Source organism: Trichoderma asperellum, chromosome 5 (genome assembly GCF_020647865.1).
Source record: "Trichoderma asperellum chromosome 5, complete sequence".
Lineage (NCBI taxonomy): Eukaryota > Fungi > Ascomycota > Sordariomycetes > Hypocreales > Hypocreaceae > Trichoderma > Trichoderma asperellum.
In genome coordinates, this window is record NC_089419.1 from 2,445,996 (window position 1) to 2,465,071 (window position 19,076).

General features: G+C 49.3%; 6 protein-coding genes across 6 annotated transcripts; 3 read left to right on the forward strand and 3 right to left on the reverse strand.

Moving 5' to 3' along the window:
- The first annotated feature begins 2,185 nt into the window (after nucleotides 1–2,185).
- Nucleotides 2,186–3,892, forward strand: TrAFT101_008963 (uncharacterized protein). Its single transcript, XM_024909659.2, has 2 exons — nucleotides 2,186–2,785; nucleotides 2,955–3,892. Exons 1-2 carry the CDS (start codon nucleotides 2,635–2,637, stop codon nucleotides 3,626–3,628), a joined length of 825 nt encoding a protein of 274 aa, XP_024761606.1. The 5' UTR covers nucleotides 2,186–2,634; the 3' UTR covers nucleotides 3,629–3,892.
- Nucleotides 3,773–6,916, reverse strand: LEU5 (coenzyme A transporter). The gene is made up of 2 exons (XM_024899918.2): nucleotides 6,299–6,916; nucleotides 3,773–6,226 (listed from the first exon to the last, which is right to left on the reverse strand). The coding sequence occupies exons 1-2, from the start codon at nucleotides 6,809–6,811 to the stop codon at nucleotides 3,839–3,841; spliced, it is 2,901 nt and encodes a 966-aa protein (XP_024761605.2). The 5' UTR covers nucleotides 6,812–6,916; the 3' UTR covers nucleotides 3,773–3,838.
- Nucleotides 6,917–7,190: 274 nt separating this feature from the next.
- TrAFT101_008965 (uncharacterized protein) lies at nucleotides 7,191–12,243 on the forward strand. The gene has a single exon (XM_024905295.2). It carries the CDS (start codon nucleotides 7,579–7,581, stop codon nucleotides 9,604–9,606), a length of 2,028 nt encoding a protein of 675 aa, XP_024761604.1. The 5' UTR covers nucleotides 7,191–7,578; the 3' UTR covers nucleotides 9,607–12,243.
- On the reverse strand, nucleotides 9,624–13,468 carry TrAFT101_008966 (uncharacterized protein; the record flags this gene model as incomplete). Its single annotated transcript, XM_024902436.2, has 6 exons — nucleotides 9,624–9,630; nucleotides 10,856–11,459; nucleotides 11,621–11,794; nucleotides 11,964–12,082; nucleotides 12,849–12,994; nucleotides 13,325–13,468. The coding sequence occupies 6 exons, from the start codon at nucleotides 13,466–13,468 to the stop codon at nucleotides 9,624–9,626; spliced, it is 1,194 nt and encodes a 397-aa protein (XP_024761603.2).
- A 309-nt stretch (nucleotides 13,469–13,777) lies between these two features.
- TrAFT101_008967 (uncharacterized protein) lies at nucleotides 13,778–15,322 on the reverse strand. Its single transcript, XM_024909658.2, has 3 exons — nucleotides 14,862–15,322; nucleotides 14,538–14,750; nucleotides 13,778–14,461 (listed from the first exon to the last, which is right to left on the reverse strand). Exons 1-3 carry the CDS (start codon nucleotides 15,023–15,025, stop codon nucleotides 13,990–13,992), a joined length of 849 nt encoding a protein of 282 aa, XP_024761602.1. The 5' UTR covers nucleotides 15,026–15,322; the 3' UTR covers nucleotides 13,778–13,989.
- A 1,184-nt stretch (nucleotides 15,323–16,506) lies between these two features.
- On the forward strand, nucleotides 16,507–18,454 carry TrAFT101_008968 (uncharacterized protein; the record flags this gene model as incomplete). Its single annotated transcript, XM_066128482.1, has 3 exons — nucleotides 16,507–16,704; nucleotides 16,788–16,895; nucleotides 18,389–18,454. 3 exons carry the CDS (start codon nucleotides 16,507–16,509, stop codon nucleotides 18,452–18,454), a joined length of 372 nt encoding a protein of 123 aa, XP_065984601.1.
- Between the last annotated feature and the right edge of the window lie 622 nt (nucleotides 18,455–19,076).

Genomic DNA, 19,076 nt, shown 5'->3' on the forward strand with positions numbered 1-19,076 from the left:
GAAATAGGAGAACGCAAATGAATCCCCGTCTTCTCCTAGTGTTACAGATAAACTGCAGTAGGTCGTGGATATGCATTGATTGCTTTGTACTCGGAGCATTTGCTGTATGATGTATACAGCCTACGTGCTAGCATGATATCTAGGAATGTCAACCACTTTGATATCATCGCAGGGTCTCAGCCGTCTGCTCACTTCAGCTCATCTTTGGCTCAGCACAAAAATACCAAAACCAGCAGTCTTACGCCCTGCTGTAGAAGTTTCCCTTCTCCCTCTTCCTTTTCTGCAGCAGCATGACAGCTCGCTTATCGCCTACTGTTTGCCCTTCCATTCGTCGGCGGATAAGCCGCCGGCAGTTTGGGCGTTCTGTAAGTGGGCCAGACCCGCACTGGGACCAGGCGTCTTGCTCACAACAAAGGTCGTCCGATCAGGCCATGCCCCTTCAGCTGATAGCGAATATATCGGAAATGACGGTGCACGTTGCATACATTTGCTGTCGTATCCATGCAGCAGGGAAATGCAGAGCAAAAGGAAACGTGTGAGATGGTGCTGGATGATGCTGATCGAAATACCGAGGATAACAGGCAAACCAGAAAAGGGGCACCGGAATGCAACGTACCTTGGGCGCTGAGTAGCAGGTACCTGGTAGAGTGTGCTTACGACATGCTCTCCTTCACCGTGCTGTCGGTGTAGAGTGTACCTCTGGCTTGCCGGATCGGCTTGTACCGCTAGAAGAGGCAAGAAGCTGCGATGTGGTAGGTATAAATAATCAACAGACAGGGGAAGGGAAATTTGCATCTGTGATCTGATTCCGAGGATGAAGGCTGTGCAGGGATGGAGAAGATGGATGCGTGAGTATCCTTTTGGTCTTAGTGTAATACGACAATACCCCAATAGTAGGAGGTATACGCGTGTAAGCGAAGACGTTGATGATGAATGTCTACATGCTAATGAGTCAATTGCGAGATTTGACGCTGACGAGCTTGAAACATTAGAGGAGTGAGTGTAAAGATCAATGTTGCCAGGATTCAGTTACTACAATCACGGACGCTGAGCTCTTTTTCCAGCGATGAAGCAGTTATTGCCCCTTGGCGTATCTGGTTACCCTTGAGACCCCTCGGACTTGTTTAGGCTAATATTGTACAACATGAAGTGCTATCGCTTTAGAGCTACGCCATTGATTCTAAATATATGCTAACTGCGATTATATCATACGAGGAATGAATATTTACACTGACGCTCCCGATACTAGCGCCCACGCTTGCGAAAAGTCGAGAGATGGTCGAATGGAAGATTGTCCTACGTGGGATGCATGATTAAGCTTAACAACAAAACCAGATTGAGATGGAAACGACTCCATGCTAGCTTGCAGCTATCATGGCCAATCTCGCCTAGTTATAAGACCGGTGCGCTTCTAGATTCACTCTGGAACACTTGTTGGCGGCGAGCTGGTGCATGCAGATTGCCACGATGGGGGGCTTGCTTTAAACCTGTTGCTAGAGAATTACCAGATCCTCAAGCTGATCCATTAAACCAAAAGTTCGAAAGAGCGTTAGATGTATCCATTAAGGAATTTAATGAATATCATGATATTATTTCTAAAATTGTTAGCTTCTTAGCATTATTTGGTCTTGCGCTTATGCTCGACGACAAGATAATACTATAGCAAGAAGCCTTGAGGATCATAGGGGACTGCGAAACCGGATGCTGAGAGAACTAAGCGAGGAGATTATAGCAATTTATGCTGAGTAGCAGTATCGATGATGATGATTAAATAGCTGCGGAACTGTATTCATTATTTAGATTGTCTCGTCATCGTCGAAAAAGCGAGGGAATCACAATAAATTAAGGCCCAGCCAATAAACAGTCGCTATAGAGCATCATTAACCAATTAAACGCTTCAGTTTTTCATTTATTGTGGTTTCCTCGCTTTTTCGACGATGATTTACTGTGGCTCCCTCGCAACTTCGACGACAAGTATGGAGTTTGATTGGCTAGATTCTTTATATATTCCCTGCCTTTTGCTCTGCACTCCGTACTTTATCGTCGAAATAGCGAGGTAATTCGGCACCTTAGTACTTGGGCGAGCAACCCATCTGGCGTCTTACATAAGGCGCCCCAGAGCAGGTTAGTCTAGTAGGTACCTGTGTACTTGGTGATTGAAGCAGCAAATGATGCAATCTCTCAAGTCGCGCCTGCCATCGCATCGCATCGCATCGCATCGCATCGCATCGCTCAAAGTAGCTCTCCATACTCTGCAGCGGCTATGGGTACTTCTGTAGAACTTCTCACCCAACATCCTCTATGAGCATCACGAGACCGTGACTTTTCATCGCATTATTCCTCTCTCTCGTCCTCCACCACCTCTAGCAGAGAGCAGAGCCACCCGCTCTCTCCTCCTCAGCTTCTCATCCCAAGAAAACAAGATCCCGAATCTGATACCGAGAATCCACCGCGCGCACGCAGCTCGACTTTCGCCTCCTCTCTCCGTCTCCCTCGGAATCGCCAAAGCCTCTTCCTCTCGGGCCGGTCCGGACGGAGCTGCGAAGTGGCTTGCTGCTCTTCACTCTCACGGAGCCTGTCTGCCTCCCAGAGAGTCATTCTGACTCCGTCGTCGGGCATTCCCCCCTCCCGACAATGGCCGCATTCTTGTACTTCATCTCCGCCGTCTTCGGCTGGATCTACACCTTTGCCTGGAGCCTCTCCTTCTATCCCCAGCCGCTGCTCAACTGGCAGCGCCGATCGACGTCCGGCACCACGGCCGACTTCCCTACTATTAACGTGATCGGTATGTCCGTCTTACGTTTCCCCCCGGACCCCATGTGCATACTCGATCCCCAGTGGTCTTAGATCCCATGCTTTCTTATATTTCGTCTTACATGCCACGATCTGATCTGTGCACCTCTAACATGATCCCTCTCTCTTGCGCCTCGCTCACCTTCTCTGTGCTCCGCTAGGTTTCGCCGCGTACTTTGTTTCTAATCTTGCCTTCTACTACTCCCCCGTCGTGCGCAGCCAATATGCCGCCCGTAACAACGGCCTGACCCCGACCGTCGCCTTCAACGACATCGTCTTTGCGCTGCACGCCCTCGTCCTCAGCCTCATCACCGCCTCGCAGTATCTCCTCCGCCCGCTCTGGGGCTTCGAGCTCAGCCCCGGCGCTCGCCCCAGCCGCTTCATCTCTGGTATCATTGTCGGCTCCGCGCTGGGTGTCGCCATCACTTGCTTCATTGTCTGGGCGACTCCGTCTGCGAATCCCGCGACCGACTGGTGCGAGCTGGACATTGTGTACGCCGTTGGCTATGTCAAGCTCTTAGTGACTCTGGTTAAATACACGCCTCAGATCCTCGCCAACTACCGTAACAAGAGCACGCGCGGCTGGAGTATCTGGCAGATCATCCTCGATGTTGTCGGAGGGGTCTTGAGCTTGGCGCAGCTTGCTATCGACAGCTACTTGCAACATGACTGGAGTGGCGTCACAGGCAACCCCGTAAAGCTTGCGCTCGGCAACTGCAGCTTGGTGTTTGACTCCATTTTCATGTTCCAGCACTATGTGATTTACCGTGGTAAGGTGACCAGCGACGAGGAACAGAGGCTTCTTCCAGAAGAGGACAGGAGACATCGCGACTAGATTAGAATTTACATTGCCGTGTTTGTTAGCTAGATTTTGATATGATTTTTTGCATAGTCGCCCATCCAGTTTAGAACTCTCCTTACAACTAAACACTACTAGTATGAGTAAATAGGCTATAGCAGAAATTGCTATACCGCAGAGGAAGAAGAGAAAATATGTCTATAAGAAATTACGGAGTTGGGTATCCGCTCTATCATCATCGCTATTCTATATTACAAAGTTGATAACTTTTCCCCCGTCCACCGGGATCGTCCTCCTAGCTGACCGCACGTTATATCCGCCTTCACCAAACCGACTCTTTCCATCTTCCGTCTCCAAAATCGCATCCACTATCCAGTCACGTAGAGCATCGCCTTTCAAGTCGCTTGATGGACGCGGGATGGTCACCGTGCCGCGAAGCTTGCCGTTCACTTGCACGGCGCAGTTGATATACTCCGCCTTGAGCATCGCTAGACTGCCGTCTGGCACGGGGAAGCTGGTGGACTCGAAGATGGAGCCCTTGGATGGGTGCAGGAGACTCCAGCACTCCTCTGCAAAGGCGGGCGTGATGGGTGCCATGAGGCGGATGATGGTGTCGGCCGTCTGTCGCCGGATGCCTTCATCTGCTGTCTTGTACTGAACCAACTCGTTTGTGAGAGTCATCAAATCTGACACGACCACATTGAGTGAGTATATCTTTTCATAGCTCCGCGTGATAGATTCAATCTTCTTCTGCGTCTCGCGCCAAAGAGCCGACTCGGAATCGCGTTTCAACACTTCCTCTTTCTCTGCCACAGTTAGCTTGTTCGATTTGCTAACACTCAGAGGGGGTCGTGCGGCGAAATATTCCTTTGCCGGCAGCGATTCCTCAGGCGATTTCGCCAGCGCTACAACCTGATCGTGGAGCTTCTGCAGCCATCGCGTAACCCCGGAAATCTTGGATTCGTCCCAGTTAAGGACATCTGCGACAGGAGCTTGGAAGAGCATATGAGCTCGGGTAGGGTCGACGCCGTACTTGGATGTAAACTCGGTGGGGTCTACTCCATTATATTTTGACTTGGACATCTTCTCAAAAGCTATCGTCGCAGGAGCACCCGTGGCTACGACTCGGGGCTCCAAAGGATCTGACAGGTCTACCTCGTTTGGCTTGAGGAATTTGCCGTTCTCGGGGTCGATATATGTCTTGCCGTGGACCATGCCTTGGGTGATGAGGCGCTTGAATGGCTCGGCAGACATGGCTTCCGATTCGGAATATTGGGGAAGAAGTGGAGTGGTGGCTAGGAATTTGTAAATGAACCGTGCATACAAGAGATGTAGAATGGCATGTTCAACGCCTCCAATGTAAATATCCACCGGAAGCGATTTGGCAGCTTCGGTAGAGAAGAGCTCATTTGGGTTGTTGGGATCAGCAAAGCGAGCGTAATACCAGCTTGAGTCGACAAACGTATCCATAGTATCGGTATCTCTCCGGGCTGGGCCGTTACATTTGGGACACTCGGTCTTGACGAAATCGGAAGACGATTCCAGAGGATTGCCTGCCTTACCTTGTGCCCAATGGTTATCTACCTCGGGTAGCAGGACAGGCAGCTGCTCGTCTGGCACAGGCACAGAGCCGCAGGAATCGCAGTGAACGATGGGTATGGGAGCGCCCCAGTACCGCTGGCGGCTGATGAGCCAGTCTCTTAACCGCCATTTCGTGGTAGGAGTGGCAAGGCCCGCTGCCTCGAGCATGCGAATCATCATCTCGCCTGCTTCTTTGGAGTGCTTGCCCTTGAAGATTCCACTATGCTCCGTCATATAGCCGTGGTGGACAAATGGCTCGGGTTCATTGTCAAAGGTCGTTGTTGACTCATCCTCAGACGCGGCCAGCACAATTCGCACGGGCTGCTCGACGTTGTGCTTTCGCCAGAAAGCATGATCCCGTGTATCATGGCCAGGAACTCCCATAACAGCCCCTTCGCCGTAGTCACCCAATACATATGAGGCTACATAGATGGGCAGCGATTCCTTGGTAGCTTCGGGGGTATCGTCATGATAAGCTAAAGGGTTGATACCGCGGATGTGTGGTAGCAAATACCCAACTTTAGAATCTAGAGGCAGGCCAGGAAGGGTGTCGAGAAACGCTTGCAGCTCCGGATCTTTCTTTGCTAGCTGAGCCACTACAGGATGATCAGAAGCGAGAGCAATATACTGAACTCCGAACAAGGTATCAGGTCGAGTAGTAAACACTTCGATGGCGGCACCAACCTCATGACCGACGGCCATGATGGGGAATTTGACCAAAGCACCGGTCGACTTTCCTAGCCAATTTTTCTGCTGAGAAATAACATGCTCGGGCCACGCACCGTCTTTGGCCAAGCTGTCGAGATCCTTCAGGAGATGTTCGCTATACTCGGATATGCGAAAGAACCATTGCTTCAATTTCTTCTTTTCAACCTTGGCGCCTGACCTCCACGAGAAGCCGTTTGCATCTACCTGTTCATTAGCCAATACTGTCTTGTCTATCGGGTCATAGTTGACTTCGGCTTCGGCCTGATATGCTAGACCAGCCTCGTAGAGCATCAAAAATAGCTTTTGCGTATGTTTATAGAATTCAGGGTCGCACGTGGCCAATTCCTGTAAAATCGGTTTAGACAAGTCCCAACCATTCTCATCTTATCTTTGCAAAGGGGCCATGAAAGATCTTACGCGCGACCAGTCCCAGCTTCCATTCATTACATCCAACTGACTCTTCATTTTCGCAATGTTGGTTTTGGTCCAGTCTCCAGGTGGAGCGCCTCTCTCGAGGGCAGCATTCTCTGCGGGCAAACCAAAGGCATCCCAGCCCATTGGCAACATAACTTTGTCACCCTTGAGGGTGTGATATCGAGCAACCACATCGGCAATGGTATAGACTCGAAGGTGGCCAAGGTGGAGGGTGCCACTTGGGTACGGGAACATGGGCAGGATGTAGCTGTGCTTCTGGCTATCCGGAGCCTGATGCTCGCCAATTGTAGGCTTCTGGTCCCAGACTTGACGCCATTTCTTGTCCAGACCAACAAGATCCACTGCATATCCTCTTCGAGTCAGGTATCGCGGGTCGTGTCGCGCGAGGGCAGTTGTTCGATTTATCGCCCCATTGGCACTGGCCGCCATATATCGGCGGCAAACTGCCGAGCCGGCCCTTGTGAGGCCCATGCGGCTTCCATGAAGCATATGCATTATCGTCCTTTCATATTGCGGTATAAAACCCCCGCAACAATTCCTTCTGGTGGGAGTAGAGGCGATGTGCGGCAAAAGAAGGATATGTTGCAATGGGACGGATGGATGGTTCGATGTTGATATTCAGGTCGCCGGGCTTTTTTTCCGCCCACGGCTGCTATCGGAGCTCCTACAGAGCCAAGCACAAGGCCTATGGCGACCTCTGGTGGGGCCTTGCAGCCCGTGAAATGGCCCCCTGTAGCACTGTATCGCCTTCTGCGTCATAGCGTTCGGCAGAGCGATAGCGATAGCGCAACTCGGGGATCCAGCGACAACGGACGCAACCCCCGCCAAATTGATCTCCATGTACAGCTGCCCCGCCACCATGCGACAGCGGCATCGCAAAAGTTTCTGATCTTGTCTTGCCCAGAGACTTCCAACCACCTTGCTGCTGGGTCAATTGACTCCTCGCTTTGGGCTTCAAGCATTGGTCTTGGATCATTTTCAAGGATACACTGACGAAACCTGTTGTCCTTTTCAATTGATTTGATCCCCGTCATCTCACAGCTCCTCTTGAAAACCAGCTGCGCGGCTGAACAAAACTGGCAAACCCGCATCTATCCGTGCTATCGAGCGTATCGTCAACTAGCGAAGGGGTCACGCGTCGACCCAACTCGACAGCCAATCAACCCATTTTTCATTTCTCTAACCGGAATCTTTTCTGTTCTACATCGACATAGAACGCACTCTTACGAGCATATTCCTGCTTGCGCAACAATTAGTCAGTCATGGACAAAATCACAGACAAAGTCGCGGCGCTGCCGGCCGACGCAGAGTACTTCTCTCTGGAGTTCTTCCCTCCCAAGACGCAAATGGGCTTCTCCAACTTGCGTGTTCGTCTTCAGCGGATGGAGCGCGCTCTGCGACCTCTCTTCGTCAATGTCACCTGGGGAGCCGGCGGTTCAACAGCCCAGAAATCAATTGAGCTTGCCGAGCTATGTCAACGAGAGCTCGGTCTCACTACTTGCCTCCATCTCACATGCACAAACATGAGCCAGGCAATGATTGATCAGGCACTAGAGGATGCGAGAGCGCTGGGAATTCGCAACATCTTGGCTCTGAGAGGAGACCCGCCCCGCGCCGAGTACCGAGACGCCGACGAACCGACCGGCTCTGAGGAGTTTACATGGGCAATTGATCTTGTCAAGTATATCCGCAAGAAATATGGCAGCTACTTTTGCATTGGCGTTGCTGCGTATCCAGAGGGCCATGGTGATGGAAGCCACCCCGAAGGACAGAGCTTCGAACACGATCTCCCATATCTTGTCGACAAGGTCCAGGCTGGAGCGGATTTCATCATGACACAGCTCTTCTTCGATATCAAGGCCTACGAGAAGTTTGAAACTACCCTGAGAAACCACCCCAGCGGCGCCTTCAAGACGATACCCATCTTGCCCGGCTTGATGCCAATTCAAAGCTATGCAATGATCAAGCGAACGGCCAAGCTAAGCCATGCCGAGATGCCGGAAGAAATTATGACCCGACTAAATGCTGTCAAGGGAGACGATGAAAAAGTCAAAATGGTCGGCGTTGATATTCTCAGCGAACTGATAGAGCAGATCAGAGAAATCAAGAGCAGGACTCCCGGCCCCAAAGGCTTTCACTTTTACACTCTCAACCTTGAGAAATCAATCTCTTTCATCCTCGAGAGAACCAAACTGATTCCTGACGTCCCAGAAGACGAAGAAGCAATCGTGGATGAGCCTGTGCCGGTGGCAGCGACGGGCCAGCGATCCATTCCAAGAATCAGTGTCAATGGAAATGTCCCGCCTCGCCAGAGCCGCAGTCACTCGCGCACAGCCAGGAGACAATCCTCTGTTGGTTCTGATCCCCACAACCGAGTCATTGTTGGGAGAGCCGCCACACACCCCGAGTGGGAAGCAACCAGCACAGAAGCTGGCGTCCCGGCCGAAAGCATCAACACTCGCGCAAACACATTGGCCATTTCCGAGGGTGAAGGAGCTCTTGGCCGTGAGGCGACGTGGGATGACTTCCCCAACGGCAGATTTGGTGACGCCCGCTCACCTGCTTACGGTGAGATTGACGGATATGGCGTTAGCATCCACATGTCAGTCACACAGGCTGTCTCTCTCTGGGGCCATCCCAAGACGGCTAGCGACATCAACGACATCTTTGTCCGACACATCAGAGGAGAGATCTCTGCCATCCCGTGGAGCGAGGAAGACCTTCTTCCCGAGTCATTCATCATCAAGTCCAGCCTTGAGGCGATGAACAAAAAGGGCTGGTGGACTGTTGCTTCCCAACCCGCCGTGAATGGTCTGCCCTCGAACCATGCCACATTCGGATGGGGACCTGCTTCTGGATTTGTCTTCCAGAAATCATTCGTAGAGTTCTTCATTCCATCGGCAGACTGGAAGATCCTCTACGACAAGCTCACCTCTGAGGAAAATGAGGAGCTAGTCTGCTTCTATGCCAGCAATGCCAACGGCGACTTTGTCTCATCGGACACAACCGGCGGTACGGGCCGAGCCACCGTGAACGCAAGCACAAACGCCGTGACGTGGGGCGTATTCCCCGGCAAGGAGATTGTCACGCCGACCATTATCGAAGAGGTCAGCTTCCGCGCCTGGAGCGAAGAGGCATTTGACATCTGGGCCGAGTGGGCCAAGGTCTATGGGCGAGGTTCGGACAGCGAGAAGCTGTTGAACGAAATCGGGCAGGACCGCTGGCTGGTGAACATTATCCACCACGATTACGTAGATACAGATGCTCTGTGGAGGCTATTGACCAACTGAGATGTCGGTCGTCATCTTCACAGGCTTATGCATTTGAATTAGGGTGGGAGTATTGGGATTCGGGGGGAGCCGATGGTGCAAAAAAGAAAGTACAAAATACCACGAAAACGCATCATTTTCTAGAATTAAATTGAAGAGAAAAGTAGGAAGGGATTAATCAACTTGTTTACTGACAGATGGAGAAATGGAGGGTTCAATATCTCTCTTATGCCCCAGACTCAACTCTGGAAACAAGACAAGCATGTACAATTACAATATTTCAAGACACAATCCAGAGTCATCAAATGACGAAATTTATTCCGTCGATTTCGAAACATCTGTTGTTTCAATATACTTTCATCAAATATGACACAATATGGAAGTTCAAAGCACAAATTCTTTTTTTACTATACCGACACTAGCCTTAGTTACCGCGCATGAAGATCGAATCCCTATAAATCCTTGCCATATCATTTCCCTTATTATCCTTCCCTTGTGATGCGCACAATGCTTTGAAGATAGCTAGAGAGAGCACTGTGTTTTAAATAAAAGAAAAAGAAAAAGAAAAAGAAAAAGAAAAAGAAAAAGAAAAAGAAAAAGAAAAAGAAAAAGAAAAAGAAAAAGAAAAAGAAAAAGAAAAAGAAAAAGAAAAAGAAAAAGAAAAAGAAAAAGAAAAAGAAAAAGAAAAAGAAAAAGAAAAAGAAAAAGAAAAAGAAAAAGAAAAAGAAAAAGAAAAAGAAAGAAAAAGAAAAAGAAAAAGAAAAAGAAAAAGTCATCAGCCAGATCAACCACTCTCAATCTCCCTTTGTTCACTCTTCTGCCTTTCAGATGAGAAAAGGAACGAAACACATGAAAACGAAGTGGGAAGGAAAGCATATTTGTTGGAAAAGAGAACATATGTGCCGCCCAGATGAAAGAAAAAGAAGGGAGCACAGAAAATACAAAGCTTTAGAAGAAAAGAAAAACAAAAGGAAAGGAAAAGAAAACTGGCAAAATCCCTCGAGAGAAAGAGCCAGAAGCAAATTTTTTTTTTTCCCCATCAACGCCACGCATGTGCAATGAGAGTCGCATAGCTTATTCTTCATATACCGCCCTCCTCGGTGCTTAACAGCCAGCCATCCGTGCGGGTGAAGGAAGGGAAGTATAAAAAAGAAGAAAAGTAAAAGTTGGAAGTCAAGATCATCCTCCCTTGTAATCGAATGATGAGATAGAAAAATGAGAAAGAATCCCAGTTTAGATCTCGCCGTATTCCATTTGTCGCTGAGGATACTGGGAGCCTGAATAACCTGAACGCGACACGCCTCCCAAGGCTGGTCCGGGATCAAGACCAACGGCCATCCTGGAATAAGCGGGCTGAGTGATGGTCATGGGGTCAGGCGCAAAAGAAGAGGCCATATGGTTCGCTGGAGCCTCAGCTTCTGGCTGGGAGTCGCTCGCATCAAGCAGCGTGGTGACTTCAGCGATAGTAACGTTGGCCATGTCAGCAGCTCTGCGAGATGGAGTCCCGTTCCTCTGGCCCGGGAGGGCTCCAGTCTTCTTCGGCTTCTTGGTAGGCGTGTTTTCATGTTCGCTCCAGTTCTCAACCTCTTCTTCCTCTTCGTCAGATGAAGAGCGCTTGATCATGTTGATGATATCGATCTTGCGAGCTCGTTTGCGACCCGTGCCACTGCCAGTGCGGCTTCCCACGCTGCGGGCAGGAGTTGGCTTGGATGGAGTAGAAGTGACGCTGGGGCCACCTGAGCCCAGGTTGAGGCAGTTGGCGACATCTCCCCCTTCACTCTCGACTTTACGGAGGATATCGGCGTCTTTCTTGATGCCACGAAACTGAAACTGAATGCCGTCCGTGGTGGACTGGCCAAAGTACTTGGCAATATCTATATAGGCAACGTATTAGCTCTTTACTAGAACGGCAGTGATAGAAATTGTGACGCTGTTGTGGCCAGAGAAAGCAAGACGCATATTCAAATAGAACTGCTTGGGACTGGGCGAGCCAGCTGTGCAGGGTCAAGAATTGAGAGTCAAGGACTGGGCATACTCTTCGTATCCACGGCGTCTATGGTAGTCGGGAGATCCCCGTCTGCACAAATATTCTTTGGGTCAAGGCCCTTGCTGCGGCCTTCGCGTACGATAACCACTTGCGCTTTGAGACGGCGGAATCGATGGTTCAGAGCGTGTTCAGTCATGTCGGATCCATAGCAAGCGACGATTTCTGGGGACGAAGAGTCAACCTTCGCCCCAATAGAAACAGGCAGATAGCAAGAACAACAAAGAGCAGGTAAACGAAAGAAGAGATACCAAATCCGCAAAAGAAGCAGACAATGGGGCAGGCAAGATAGTGAAAAATTTATGGCAACATAATGAAAACAAAAACTGCTTACCCTTGTAATTCCACTTGACATCTGGATGAGCGGCGACAATGGCTCGTACCATACGGGCCTGTGCCTCGTAGGTTTTATAATTGGCTTTGGTGCTTGCGGGAGGCATTTTCCTCTTGGGTCTTTTCTGTGGAATCGAGTATTAGCGAGGGAGGAGAAAACGAGGGAGACATTGGATCAACACACAGTCGGGCAATTGATCAAGGCAGATTGAGTGAGTAGAATTTCTTTGAGTGATTCCGATGGCCAAGTGAATACTCTGTAGAAAAGAAGAGAATGTTGCGGGCAGAGATGTGAAGGGGAGGAAGAGTTTGGAAGCGGTAGAAGCGAAGAGATGTTGTTTATGCGGATAGAAGGAGAGGCAGCAGAGTCACCTGACTAGAGCCAGAATCTGAAAAGGAGGCGGAGAGAAGAAAGAGGCCAAAGTGAATGGCAAGTAAATGTGGCCTGGGCCAAGAATATGTTGCCGGCTGGCAACGGGGGCTGCCAGCCCAAGGTGAGCAAGTGATGGGGTGCTGTTGCGATGTAAATTGAGCGGAGCCAACAATTCCAAGGCAAGTTATACAACATCAGGCTTGAGAAAATAAGACGAGGGCCTTGGCGTGGAAAGAAAAAAGGAGGGGGGATAGGATAAAAGAAAGATGGATGCAGTGAATGAGATGCAAGATTATGAGATGAAGACATCCAGGGAATCAGGACCTGGCAGAAAGAAGCAAGGTTTTGTTCGCCTACCTATGTGGATGGGTGTATCAGGATTGTGAAAGCGTCTAAGTGTCGCATGAGAACCTCCCTGATAGTTGGATGAAGTTGAATTGTAAAGATTTATATGAAGACTGTATGCTGGTGAGTGATATGTAACTAGAATAAAAGGATGGGAGCAGAACATACCTTGGTCGCTGGCCAGTAGTTGATAAATGATGGCTTGTAATGCGAACATCCAGCCAAGATTCTGTTGAATAAATCCTTCCTTGGTAGCAGCAATCCGTGTTATTGCTGATAACAACCTCGATGAAGCGAAGGAATATCTCCAGCACCTATTATAGCGTGTCAGATGTTTGTTTACATTCAAGTTTTGACATTTTCGAAAGCAACCTACCAACAGTACGAACCCGAAAAAGTACTAAAATAAAGAAAAAAAGAAAAAAGAGAAAATTGATTAAAGAGCGAATGACGCAGCTTTATCAAGTATAGCCGTCTCGCTTCTTCTTTACAACGGCCTCACGAATGATTACGCGATTGGTTCCGTCTCAATGGTGCCCAATAAGAAAGAAATAAAAGGCCTATTCTGCGTCTCCAAAAAATCGGGCCTCTTGTCGTGCCAATTGAATCAACATGAAAGCTTGACTAAGATTCAGCCCGTGTACCTCAACAGGTACTCGCCGTAGATGTACTTCGTACAGGCTATCCCATATATTCGTGGATGCGGCAGGTTTTCCCTTGCCATTTGCGACGAGAAAGTCGGGTGGCTGGGGTATCTGTCTCTCCCAGTGCCTTGGTGAAGAACGCATAAGGAGCGACTTTGGATGCAGCATCGCATAGTCGAGCACGAGACATGAGAGAACAACTAGACTGAAATTGTGACGCTACTTTGGAATTTCGTGTAAACTATTCACTGAATTTATTGGTATTTTTTTTACCTGTAGTCAGCGTGCTGTCGCAATACTGGATCTAGTTTCTACGGGGTGGTAGCGCACTATCATAGCCTAACGCCTGGCGCGCAAGATTCAACGACCCCTAATAAGTTGTCATGCCAAGAGCAACCAACGCATGAGACGCATTAGAGATGGAGAATGAGAATAGCCTGAAAAGATGAATATGTAGCTTTCAATTCGATATATGTATGTGTGTGTGCGTATGTGCGTATATATATCTATATAGGTACTATTTCGTACAGAGAAGCATAGCACTATTAGTAAAGTATTATACCAAATCTATCACTGATAACCATGAGGTTCGTTAACATTAGTCTAAAATATACGTGTATCCAAAAATCTCCACCAGTCTCGTGCCAGCAGACGCCTCTTCTTCTCTAATTCCTCTCGTAGTCGCTAAATGGCGCCGACCGCCGTGTGGGCGTCGTACTCCTGCCCTGCTGCTGCGCTCCAATCTCCTGACTGGAGAAGTCTTGCAGCGGGTGGCCCTTGACGGTGCTCTCGCCTTCTCCGTAGATGAAGTACTGGACGCCGAGGAAGCAGTCGCAGCAAGCCTGGAAGATGCCGCAGATCTTGAAGGCCAGGGGAATCTCGGACGTGGCGGTGAAGAACCAGAAGATCTTCATGGCGTCGCCTCCGATCCAGCTAGCGAGCACGGACAGCCGGAAGCCCTTGACCGACTTGGACTGCGCGTTGGCGAGGATCTGCGGGATCGGGAGCGTGGCTTCGACGGAGAGGCCAATGTAGCCGATGAGGACCGAGTACATGGAATAGACGGGAGGGATGCTGGACATGACAACTTCGCAGACGAGCAGGCCTGCGAAGAGGTAGACCACGAACTGCCAATATCTGCTTATACGGTTAGGTTAGCCTTTCCATTCTTCGATTCGACCACTGTCAATATCCTCAATTGGTGAGACTCAACGGCTTCGGTGACCTCCATTGCCAGAAATTATACGGCCGCTGGGAAAAGAGGCCCTCGGCAGCAGCGAATGGCAGCCCGGACTCTCCGCCTTTATTCGAAGGGGCAGGTCGGTGATCGAGAGCAATCTTGAGGAGCGCCACCTGCATTCCCACCATGATCAGGGACTGTATCAACAAGCTCGAGTCGAATCGTGCGCCGGGCCAGTAGAAGATTCTATCGTCCAACACCTCCATGTTAGCAGAATGCGCCGGATCCGCCGGACGGCCAGGAGGGCCCAACCGGCATTGCGACAAAAAGCAGAAAGCAGAAAGCAGGGCAACGCACCTGAACAGAGATGCGACCAGCATAATCAGGGGGATGTCGAGAGAGAAGCCCGCGCTGGTCTTTTTGCGGTGCATCGAGACGGCCTGGTCGCCATAGGAGAGGATGGGCGAGAGGATGATGAACATTGGCGCCAGGTAGCCCGTGCAGGTCGCAAGCCAGCCCATTGTTGCGGATTTCGGATTTTCGAGGCGAGCAAGGCCTAAGGAGGTTTGTATATACTGCTATATTATGTTGTATTCGGAGTCGCTGGATATCCAAGAAATGAGAAGCAAGAACCAGTCTTTGGCCTCGATAAGAAGAGACGAGCCGTGCTTCCGGGACTCTTAGAAAAGGATAGAATAGGCAGTTGAAGCGGTCATTAGAGATGGAAGCAAATAAGATCGCAGGCCAAGCGCAAAGAAAGAGACAGAGAGCCGCAGGACCGAGTAATGAGTGCAGAAGCGGTAAAAAGGACGAAAGCGGGCTGACAATGTTTAAAATTGCTGGCAGCGATGGATTCGGGGGAGACGCGGGCAGGGGATGCGCCAAGATTAGACCGCATCTGATCGACGTTAAGACGGTACCTGGGCGCTGCTGTGCCAAGCTGGGCGGCACATGTATCGCTCTACCGGCAGTCATTAGCGGCTGCAGGCCCTGATTCGCTAGCCTTGCGCGGCCCATTTCCAGCCTTGCCCTTGGCGCGGGCCCCCCACATCTTCAACCCTCAGCTGGTGGGCTTCTGGCTATTCTTATACGAATAGCATCAGACGGAGTTCTCCGGTCTTACAATGCGGAGGGCACAGGGCAGAGCACAGAGCAGAGCGCAGCAATTGCATTTTCCAGTTGCGTTTGCCAATTGGTTCCGCAACATTGTCTTTCATCAAATCACCACTGCATTTCCGTATCTGCACTCTGGATCATCTGTAGCCTCTTTCTTCCCTCCCTCCCCTTTTGTCCCTTTTCCTACCTTTGACTAATTCAGTTGTCTTTTATCATGATTTTATATAATATAAATCCCAACCATGATTCATCGCCAATAAGAACAGATGAATGAACATCACAAAGAGCACAGCTGCTCGTAAAAAAAAATGCGCAGTGTGTTTCTGGCATTTCGTGATACGCAACGTCCACGCGCCCCAGGGGAGAGGGGTAAGCAGGCAGTTCCTCTCCGGCTTCCCAGTTGTTGTATAAAATTGCAATCTAGATGGTCTCAAATCTATCAAAAACAACAACCTTGCTTAGCTAGAGGGAGTCGTAGCGTAGTCGTTAATTGCGCAAGAATATCGCAGGACAACGAGGTCCAACCACCCGCACTACCGTTTACAATGTTAGCCCATCCAGTTTCTTCTTCCTCGGATTGAATACGCAGTGGTTCGCTACTTGCTCTTCGTCTGCGGCCAGTAGACACGCCAATCTCACCGCCGATTTCCTGCAGCTGTGGTCCAACCTCGCCGGTGTTCTCAGTAGGGAAGCATCCAGAGCCAGCTCTAGTAGTGTAGCTGAATGTGCTTTAAGTTACCTTGATTGCTCGTAGATACATCACGTGCGAATCAGATAATAGGCGGATAATTTACGAGTTGACGATACCAATGACATCCTTGATGTTCCTTTGTCTAAGAGCAAGGCTTGTGACGATGCCACCCAGGCCAATGCTAGAGCTGGCAAAATGAGGGTATTTGCCAAAATCGATGTCCAGCATCAAAGCTTGGCTTCCCTCAACGAGCATCTTGACCTGCTTCGCCTGCGCATCCCTCATCAACGCTTCAGCATCGACGACGAAGGGTGCGAGAGACACTCGGCATACCTTGAGAAGGGCAAGCTCTTCCTCCACATCTTACTGCAAGAGGTCGGCGTAACGCTTCTTGTATGCAGAAGCCTATTGCCGCACTTTGCGCTCCAATAGCTCTTCGTCCAACATTTTATCAATACGAATTCCGCTACAGGCAGCCTCGGTGGTATAACTTGGGTCGACACCCCGCTTGTGGTACCGAGAGCATTGGTGCCGAGCTCTACTTCCTCGAGGCCATCGACAGCTGCGTGGAAATTCAGATTGAGGTCAGTCACTGACGAAGATGCGCTGGCAGGCGTCGTTGATGCTCAGCCATGCGTTGATTGGATTCAGGAAGTGTTGAAGGAGGTACGCGAGAGGCCAAAAAAGGGGGGGGGGGGCAAAAACAAAAGAAGAAGAAGAAAATTACGGCAGTGCGAGCACAAATTTGAGCTTCAGAGCAGATAATATCTGTAAATCTGCCCTTGCCACAATATTCTTTGAAATGTTTGACTGTAGCAGTCGATACATGGTGAATAAAAGCGGTACATGGTTTCAACTAAGAGGAAGCATAAAAAAAAAGCTACGAGTACCATCTTCTACCAAGTGGTCCATTGCCCGACACCGCGTACATCTTTTGCTCTACTTGCAGCCAAAGATGGTTGAACAATGGCAATAAAAATTGGGAAATGGGTTTCAAGATAAGTTCTCTATTACGCAGATGAAGGGTTCAGCATCTATTGATACCTCGAACCATAGTTATTGCATGAAAAACCACGAGAGATCCGACGACAACGAACCGGCATTCTCACTATCCTAAGATGATGTTTGAATAATCCATCAAGATAACTCTCGGGTGAATCTCGAGTCCTGATATGACTCAAATTCTCAAGTCAAACTAGAAGAAACTTGTCTGAGACTCTTCCGGTCTCATCTCAGCTGCCACACGAGACATTGTGTCTCAACAGCAAGAGCACCAAAACGCTCTTGTCCATATTCCAGTTAGACAATGTGCTGCTCATAGGCGGTTTAGAGGTGAAGCAATAAACTCAAGACTACTGTGTGCAGGCAAATGAGGCTACAAACACCAGTATAATACGACGGAGAAGGATAGTCGCATCCGTCATGGAGGCATTGTCATGAACAGAGGTATGGTCGCAATCTCTTATACTCGTAGAGATTCTGGATAACAGATGGATGTTCCAATCTCCTCTGGTGTAAATATAGACGATGATCCTGTGGCCATGGTCTCCGTCAGCATGCGTTGGAAGTTGGACAACGCGCATCATGCATGTCTCACTTGAGATAATCTCTAGATGGTTCTCGGCACTGCATCAAAATCTCGTTACATAACCAAGTAATTAGGCTACATGGTAGATTGAGTCGTCCAAAGAACATACCAGCAGCCCAATATCAGCAACTGGACAAAGCTTTCCCTCTTCCCAAATCTGATGTCTGTATTCTTTTACAATGCCCGCTCTACGTCAAGACCGTCCAGATAACAGACAGCTTTGGAAAGTCAAGATACATTTGGGATATGCAGACAACTTCAGGGGATTCCACATTTCCACAAGATTGAATCAATCCACCAAATTATACATTTTAGTAAACTCGTTTGATCTTTTTAGAGTTGTCGAACCTTCTTGAAGTCGTCGAATCTCAAGGAGCGATTTGATCTTGTGGAGTTATTCTCAGCATCCGCGTGAGAAAAAAAAGAAAAAGAAAAAGAAAAAAAAAAAAGCCCTTCTCCTAACACTCTTCTCTTTGATCGGCGATCCAGATAAAGCCCGGCACATCATATGACGATCCGTCGTCGGCGAATCTCTTTACCTTGATAGAGGCGTAGAAAGGAGGGGCCCAAAAACTATGCAGACCCTCCGAGTACACATACAAGTGAAAACAAACAACTCATCGCCCAGTGTCACAAGACACGTCCTTGGATATACATAGTATTTGCTGCTATTATTTTTAGCCACCCAAAGCATAACTGGCTGTGAACATACGCCCCCCCCCCCCCCCAAAAATAAATAAATAATGGTAAAATAAAAATACAGTACTGACAGAGGGGGATCCATCGAGATGCATAAGTAGCATCTTATGCCGGCTGCTGTGCTGTCCATCCATCACGAGCCGGCACTCGCTCGATGCACGAAATCTCACCATTTTTTTTCTCTTCCTTTTTCGGCCCCATCCCTCCCCATCAGCTGCGCTGGTACCGGCTTGGACATCTCCTTTGAGCCAGAAAATGCCCGTTATTTTTAAGCTGTGCTGCTTTCATTGGAGACTAAAGAGAGCTGTGGACAAGCTTCTTGGAGCATCTTTAGCGAAGCATCAGCATCACGCGACCCGTCCGAGCGGCGGATCAGCAACCAGCCTGCTGTGATGCATCAACGCCGGTGCTGCAGCCTAATTCATAGCAAGTAAGTGCATGGGAGACGGTAGCAAGTAATAATAGAAACAAACAACGA

Bases quoted from the DNA above. Each gene is read 5' to 3' on its own strand.
- TrAFT101_008963 (XM_024909659.2), top strand. From the start codon at position 2,635: ATGGCCGCATTCTTGTACTTCATCTCCGCCGTCTTCGGCTGGATCTAC. The intron at 2,786-2,954 runs GTATGTCCGTCT...GTGCTCCGCTAG, and splicing joins CCCTACTATTAACGTGATCG to GTTTCGCCGCGTACTTTGTT.
- LEU5 (XM_024899918.2), bottom strand. From the start codon at position 6,811: ATGCATATGCTTCATGGAAGCCGCATGGGCCTCACAAGGGCCGGCTCG. The intron at 6,227-6,298 runs GTAAGATCTTTC...CCGATTTTACAG, and splicing joins GAAGCTGGGACTGGTCGCGC to GAATTGGCCACGTGCGACCC.
- TrAFT101_008965 (XM_024905295.2), top strand. From the start codon at position 7,579: ATGGACAAAATCACAGACAAAGTCGCGGCGCTGCCGGCCGACGCAGAG.
- TrAFT101_008967 (XM_024909658.2), bottom strand. From the start codon at position 15,025: ATGGGCTGGCTTGCGACCTGCACGGGCTACCTGGCGCCAATGTTCATC. The intron at 14,751-14,861 runs GTGCGTTGCCCT...GTTGGACGATAG, and splicing joins CTGGTCGCATCTCTGTTCAG to AATCTTCTACTGGCCCGGCG. The intron at 14,462-14,537 runs GTTGAGTCTCAC...CCGTATAAGCAG, and splicing joins CAATGGAGGTCACCGAAGCC to ATATTGGCAGTTCGTGGTCT.